General features: G+C 40.9%; 1 protein-coding gene across 5 annotated transcripts in view; it reads left to right on the top strand.

The window, feature by feature from the left end:
• Nucleotides 1-6,742, top strand: part of PTPRQ (protein tyrosine phosphatase receptor type Q) — a 111,770-nt gene extending 105,028 nt beyond the window's left edge. For all 5 annotated transcript variants that reach the window (XM_028745577.2, XM_028745578.2, XM_028745579.2 and 2 more), the window contains 3 exons: nt 675-810; nt 2,396-2,519; nt 4,110-6,742. In XM_028745577.2, the coding sequence (XP_028601410.2) occupies nt 675-810; nt 2,396-2,519; nt 4,110-4,147 (298 nt within the window). In that variant the 3' untranslated portion in view covers nt 4,148-6,742. The remainder of the gene's footprint in view (nt 1-674; nt 811-2,395; nt 2,520-4,109) is intronic.
• The last annotated feature ends 999 nt before the right edge of the window (nt 6,743-7,741 follow it).

The following is a 7,741-nucleotide window of genomic DNA, read 5'->3' on the forward strand; positions in this document are numbered from 1 at the left end:
AAAATATTGAGTACATAAAATGAAAACCTGTGTCATGCCTGTAAACAAAGCAAGTGATAAGCCAATAATAAAAAAGGTGCGGCCTAGTGAACACTTTTGATAGTTAGACTATGAAGCTAAGTTAGGGGCATTGCGTATTCTTTCTAGAAATAGGGCAGACACTAGGCATGTTGCTTTAACGGCTAGAATGGGAGGGTGGGGGAGAGAAAAGAAAAACATGCAACATGCAATCCATAGCTCAACACCAATGAAGTGTCTGGAGGAACCTACTTCATGTAGCACAGCAGATATCTATGAATGAGAACCATCAGTTGGAGAACAGCATGGAGCTAGGAATGACTATGAGACCAATGACAATTGCAGTAAAAAGCCTTCATTAACATAAGCTAGGGCACTTACCCTCTTACCCCTATTAGGAGTGAATCCAGGCCAGCAACTTCCTTCTGTTTTGATTGGATACCATAGTACCAATCTGGGAATGCAATAATGCTTAGTCAATAAAAGATTCTGGGGCACCTTGTTCGGTTTCACCGACATAAGTACACCTAAAAATAAATAATCATTGTCTATATTTAGTCAAAACTGTAATCTACTTTTTATTGCAACTGTGATTTTCTATTAGAGATTTTAGACATTCATGTGAAAATACTTCAGTCTTGACTTGTTCCTTATAGTGCTGGAGTTGGAAGAACGGGAGTTTATATCGCCCTGGACCATTTAACACAGCATATAAATGACCATGATTTTGTGGATATCTATGGTCTTGTAGCTGAGCTGAGAAGTGAAAGGATGTGTATGGTACAAAATCTGGTAAGATGCTCAGAATCTATGCTATGGCCTACTTGTCACAAATAGCAGCTGAGATCGCAAGCCTGCTCCCTTGGACTGTAGCTCTTTAGACTGCAGATGATGGCTCAAATGATAAATTGCTGCTGCGTGAAAAAATAAAAACTCCAGCACATAGAAAGCAGCATTTTGGGGAGAAGGCTTTATTGGGGTGGTTGGGTTTAGAATCTGCAGTATCATGCACAGTTCTGTTGAGGCACATAGCAAGAAACAGATCCAATCCTCCTTTGTGCTTCTTCTCATATCCGTTCCTAGAAGTCTGATGCAGTAAAGAAAAGGGTGAGTGTGCAGTTTCCAAAATATTAATGGTAATAACCAGTGCTTTTGTTCTAAAAAAATGTTTAGGGGTACTCTCATTTTCCTACTCATATTGAAATACTGCCCCTCAATGAGGCCAAACTTAGATTCACAAAATGTTTAGGGGTATGCATCCCCCTGCATCCCCCCAGAAAAAGCACCAATAATAACAATAACAACAACAATAATTATAATAATTTAAAATCAGCATTGCTTTCCTTCTCATCCTGTAAATGGCTTCTAAGTGAATCTTTGGATACTTATAAACTGTTAAACTAGTAGAATGATGCTTTGAGTGTGTGTGTGTGTGTGTGTGTGAGAGAGAGAGAGAGAGAGAGAGAATGAGACAGAGACAGAGAAACATTTTGTTACCCACCAAGAGAAATGGAACAAAAGGCAAGCTAAAATATACTGTATAGGGATGAGTTGGATTTCATCTACAATGTTGCAACAGAGAACCAGCTGGAACTTAGCTGAGTACATGCACCAGGAATGGAGAGCCCTGGAGTCCAACAGATGTTGTTGGACTCTGGCCCACATCATCTCCAACCACCATAAATAAAAATAAATAAATAAACAAACCTTTATTGTCACTATACCACCTGCGTGCAGTGAAATCAAACGAGCCCTCCCCCCCCCATACACTCAGTTGTGTTTGCACTCTGTGTGCTTGTCAGAAGTCAATTGCCCAATGGTCAGGGATGATGGGAGCTGTAGTCCAACAACATCTTGATGGCTACAGGTTCTGCATCCCTGGCATATACAACGATGCATCAAAATATGTGTCAATTCTCCCTGGGCTCCCAAAGAGCTTTTTAATAGCCTGTGGAATATCATCTTCTCCTTATGTCAGGAGTCAGGGCCAAGCTCCTTGCAGCATCTCCTGCAAGCAAAGGATGTCCCCAAACCAATTCTACCTGGTGGCAGCAAAGCAGGTCTTACCTTGACCTTTTTCTTGGGATTATAATTTTGAGATGTTTTCTTCCACAGTTGTAACTTTTGGGAGAACAACTCTACAAATGATGCTTACCTATAAATTTTCTGATTTTCCTGGAAGCCCACTTTCCCAAATATTATTCAGATAACCTCTTGGAGTCTGGGAAAACATGAATTCACTGTAACAATGTTCTTTGTTCTAGAAGTGCTCTTTGTATAAATTCCAAAATAACTTCAAAACATTTTCCCATTAGAAGCAAGTTCTTCATGCATAAATAAGCTAAACTGAGAAACCTTTAATTTTCAAACCTTGCAGGCACAGTACATATTTTTGCACCAGTGCGTTTTGGATTTATTGACAATCAAGAGGAGCAGTCAGCCTGTGTGTTTTGTTAATTATTCAGTACTGCAAAAGATGGACTCTTTTGATGCCATGGAAGGTAAACAAATATACACTGTAGCAAAACAGGGGGCTATTTTAGGTTGCCATGTGCAAGTGTTTGGCCATATTGAAGTAGCATGCATGGAGAAACATTATTTGATTTCAGGGTTTTATTTGTTTTTATGGTTTTCTGCCCTTTTGGGGGGGAAACCCAATTAGTTTTCTCTGCCTACAAGCTGTCACTGGATGAACTCATTAAATCCCGTGGATTTCATTATGATCAGTATGGCAGTGACATCCAGCTCTGTCTCTTTACTACAGAACTTCCACCCTCCACACAATTCTGCATCTCCATTTGTCTGTCTGGTGTTTCCACTTGGATGTTTGTCATCTCGAAAAAATGAAAACAAAAGACTGCACTTCTCATCTTTCCTACTAAGCCCGCCTCTTCTCACATACCTTCCACATCCATCAACAATGTCACTGTCTACCTTAATGAATATGCATGAAATCTTTGCTTTCCCTTTGACTTCTCTTTGCTCTCTATATTCAGTACAGTCATACCTCGGGTTACAGACGCTTCAGGTTGTGTTTTTTGGGGTTATGGACCGCCAAAACCCGGAAGTACCGTAATGGGTTACTTCTGGGTTTCAGCGGTCGTGCATACACAGAAGCGCTAGATCGCGCTTTGCGCATGTGCAGAAGCACCGAATCGCAACCTGCGCATGCACAGACGTTCGCAACCCGAGCGTCCACTGTACCTTGCCAAGTATTGACCTACGCCTCTATGGACAGCTGTGAGTCCAAAATCACTCCCAGGCTGCACACCTGGTCCTTCAGGGGCATGGTTACCCCATTCAAGACCAGAGGTCCACCACACCTGCCCACTCCCTGTCCCCCCAAAACAGTAATTCTGTCTTGCCAGGATTCAACCTCAATCTGTTAGCCGCCACCCATCCTCCAACTGCTTCCAGACACTCACACAGGACATTCACTGCCTTTACTGGTTCTGATTTAAAAGAGAGGTAGAACTGGGTATCATCCGCATACTGATGAACACTCAGCCCTCTTCTTTTCCCCCCATACTGGCTTCAGCAGAAACTCCTCCTCTATGCCTTCAAAGTGCTCCATGGCTTTGCCCCTCCTGATCACTCTGCTCTTGTTTTCTGATACATTCCTGCCATCACATCCAGCTCTATCATCTTCAGCTTTTCAGTGGTTGGGGGATGCAGAGACACTGCCCCTTCATTTCCCTGACATGGGCCACACCCCAGGCACGGACTACATCTGCCCTAGGCATGCAGTCAGTGAGAGGGTAAAAGAAAAAGCTCACCACCTTCTTGCCTGCATAGGATTTGATGTTTGCTACACCAGTGGATCTTCCCCAGCTCCCATCACTGTATAGTAGGATGGCTCTGTGACACAAACGGAAAGTAGCAATAAGCAAGTTGTGCTTCACTATGGTGATTGCAGAGCAGAAAATTGCAGAACAGAAAATTTCCATTGCCTTCCCTTTTCTTGTGGCACCAGGAGCAGTCGAAGCTACATGTTTTTATAATTTAATTCTTAATTTGTTCTAAACCATTTTGTGTGACCGGTTGAGATTAATTTCAAAAACTTTCAACTATTGTGTCTGTTTCTTTTCTAGGTGATGTGGAACTAGAGTGGGAAGAAACCACCATGTAAAAAAACAGATAAAAACCTTACGTTTTGAGAAACAACTGTTTTGGGTTTTTTAAAAAATAAAAAAATCAATAATTCAGGGGCCAAAACAAACCCCCCTCTTACAATGAACTAACAGCAAATATTAATTTTTGTAAGAATAATAATGTTATAGTTTATACCCTATTTATGTGCCTTCATAAATACTATAAATTATTAAATGATACTTTTGTACAGAGTTTAGTCCTGTTGTTATAGCAAAATTGTTATATGTATTGGGTGCAGTCCAGCAATAAATCCCATTGATAGCAATAGAATATAAGCATTTAACTGTATGCTGTGATCCGTATCCAGCTAAATTATGCTTGCAGAAGCCAGCACATAGCTTCCCATCAACACAATGGAAGCCCCCGCTCCCATGTGTGCCCCATGGCATCCCCAAATCTGTTCTGGAGGGTTGAGGGAAGTCCCAGAACAGATTTAGGGGGCACACGGTGGGAGAAGAAAGGGGAAGAAGAAGGTTATGTCACATAAGAAAAATCCTTCTGCTTACAGAGCCCTAGCCTTAGTGTTACATTGAATACAACCCTTTCTCTCACTAATTTCCTTGTGATTTAGGGACTAACAAGGCATTACAAGAGACACTTAAGCGGCTGCTGTTTCATGCCCCTTTCTCTCCTCTTCTCAGTAACATCTAGAATAATATAACTCATAATATAACATCACCACTGCTGTACATTTCTATGCTTCCAACACTCAGTTCTGTGGATGAAGATATACACAGTGCAGTGATAATGCATTGTAACCTGGGGGTCATACAGTGAATCTGACTGGCAGGAGATGCAGAATAGATTAAAATAAGCACTTCTTCACACAGATCATAGTTAAACTGATTTTTTCTCCCACATAATGTGGCAGTGGCTACTCACTCAGATGGCTTTAAAAGGAGGATAGACAAATTCTTAGGTGATAACTCTACCAGTGGCTAGAAATTAGGGTGGGTATATGCCATCTGTACTTGCTGGTGAGCAACAGCAAGCAAAGGCCTTGTGCCCTTCGTGTGGGATTCTCAGAGGAATCTGGTTGAAACAATATGGTAGCTCAGACAGGCCTTCCACCTTTCCTGATCACCCTGCAGTGCTGCTTTTATGTGTTCTACAGCAGCACAACCGGACACCTTCCTCTGCCCCAGCTGCAACAAAACATTTCTCTCCCATATTGGTCTCAGCAGCCACAACATTGTATATGAGCTTTCACCCAATGTAAAAGCCAATTCTTGAACTGTAGTGGGATATAGTGCATTTCCAAGTTATTTGCTTCTGGGGAGGGGATCTATTTGCAAATAATATGAAAACGAATGCTAAACTTGCACTATATTGCCACTAGAAGTGTACACATAAAATATTTTACCATGCTCACCTTACAAAACATAATGACCACAATCCTACAATACTGATACATGTGGTTTTATACCCATTAATTTCAGTTGGTTTTAATGTGCATCACTCTGCCCACTTTGGGGCACAGTTCTGAAGCATCTACACCAGTGATGGCCAAACTTGGCCCTCCAGCTGTTTTGGGACTACAACTCCTATCATCCCTAGCTAACAGGACCAGTAGTCAGGGATGATGGGAATTGTAGTCCCAAAACAGCTGGAGGGTCAAGTTTGGTCATCACTGATCTACACCATGTAGCGTGTACACATGAGTGTACACATGAGCAGATTATTTCAGAATTGCAGCCGCGAATCCGAATCCAAAAATGGCAACCTATCCACCAAAGCAGGCTTCCACATATGTAGCAGGATCCTTGCATGCAAATGGGGCATGAATCCAATCTATGCCTTTCATTGATAGGCTTATTTTAGTCCCGATGTGGATTAACATACATCCAAATGATACACTATTGAAAGCAACAGACAACTTATTTTGAAAGTGTGTCTAATATTTCTTTGCTCTCTTGTTAACTGGTAAGTTTAAAGAAACCTGCTTTTGTGCATGGATCACATCTTTGGATCAGGGCCTATAACCTTCCTTTGAGGAAATGCTCTGGACACATTCCGCATACCTCTAAATTACTATAGGATAATACATGTCTAAAAGGGCCAAATGTGATGCAGAGCATTCGTATTCCTCAGGTGTATATAATTCAGTGTGCAGATCTGCTCTCCTATTTGTGGTTGATTGTGAGGGAAAGCTACCATCCCATAAACTCAGTTGACTTAAGAGGATGGGGTTGATTGAAGTAAGATGACTTCCAGGATTATCATAACATTTCCCTAAATGTATGCTCTTCTGTTTTGACTCTTTGTTTTATGGGAGTTGAAATATTATCTTATGATCCTGAACAGCTGAAAACTCACCCCTCTGACACTGTGGAGATTTTTCAGCTTTTACTCGGCACACAGTAGCTTTTCAGGGACACTCGGGGCTATTTAACCCATCGTGGAATGACGACCAGAGATTATTGGTTTTCTTGTTCTGTTTTGCAATGCATTTGGTAATTGTACATGCTTGGCGATTAAAAAAACAAACACTGTCTCACATTCCTAATACTTTTCTAATGCTGTAAAATAAATAAATAAAGTTTTACATTTTATTATACAATATAATTCTCAATACCGTGTTGTCTCCTATATACAATTCTTTCAGTTACGTTTGAAAAGTCTGCATGGAGTCAAATTCTTTCCCACCCTGCTCCTTTCCAGATGATTTGGACTGCAAATTCCATTACCTCCAACCAGCATAGTCAATGGTCAGCGATGATGCTGTAGTCCGACACATCTGGAAGGTACCAGCTTAAGGGAGTTTTGCCTGAAGTTGAGATTAGGCAGTTCAGACCTTATTTTGGGAGAGGAAGGGTACAAGGTCCAATTCATGCAACATTGCTTGGGTTCTTTTTTAAACCCCCCCCCCCCCCCCCGATTGTATGGAATAGTTGTTTATTCCTCTACCAGTCTGAATCCAATTGCAAGTTAAACACACTTCTGCATAAAGTCTTACAGGACTTTCTTAGGAATATTTTAACAAATTGCCAATATTTTAACAAATGAGAATTTGGAATTGTGCTTTTTGAAGCTTGATGTTCCTTTGTTATGTTTATTGCTGTTCTTATTTTTTGTTCTTACCTACTGTTCATAAACAGTTTTGCATTTCATGTGAATAGAAAGAAATACAATCAATCTAATCAATGTTCCATGGAAAAACACTTTTGAAGCTGTAAGGACCCTGAAAAGCAGTTTGTGGTAGGACATACGGATCTTCGATCTGATGAAAGTGGCAGTTTTGAAATCCCACTAAGTACATATGCCCAATTTAAAATGCTTCAGAAATAAAAGCCAAAATCAGAGTCTCGGTATAGGAAAGGGTTTAACAGGACGATGCACCAGGGAAGGAGGATGTGCTGAGAACATTTCTTTTTGCGAGGACAAACTCTGTAGTAAATTCACCTGCCAGGCTAAAGAAATAACGGCGCTCTTTAATGCAGAAGAAAAGGAAGAGGTGATACTCACAGCTGTTCATATCCTTGGCAAGCCATTTTTGTGCAGCTCCCGTTTCATTTGACTCATTCAAAACACGTGTTCTCCATTTATTATAAAACTACTTCCACATATTTGA

Source organism: Podarcis muralis, chromosome 10 (assembly GCF_964188315.1).
Source record: "Podarcis muralis chromosome 10, rPodMur119.hap1.1, whole genome shotgun sequence".
Classification (NCBI taxonomy): Eukaryota; Metazoa; Chordata; class Lepidosauria; order Squamata; family Lacertidae; genus Podarcis; species Podarcis muralis.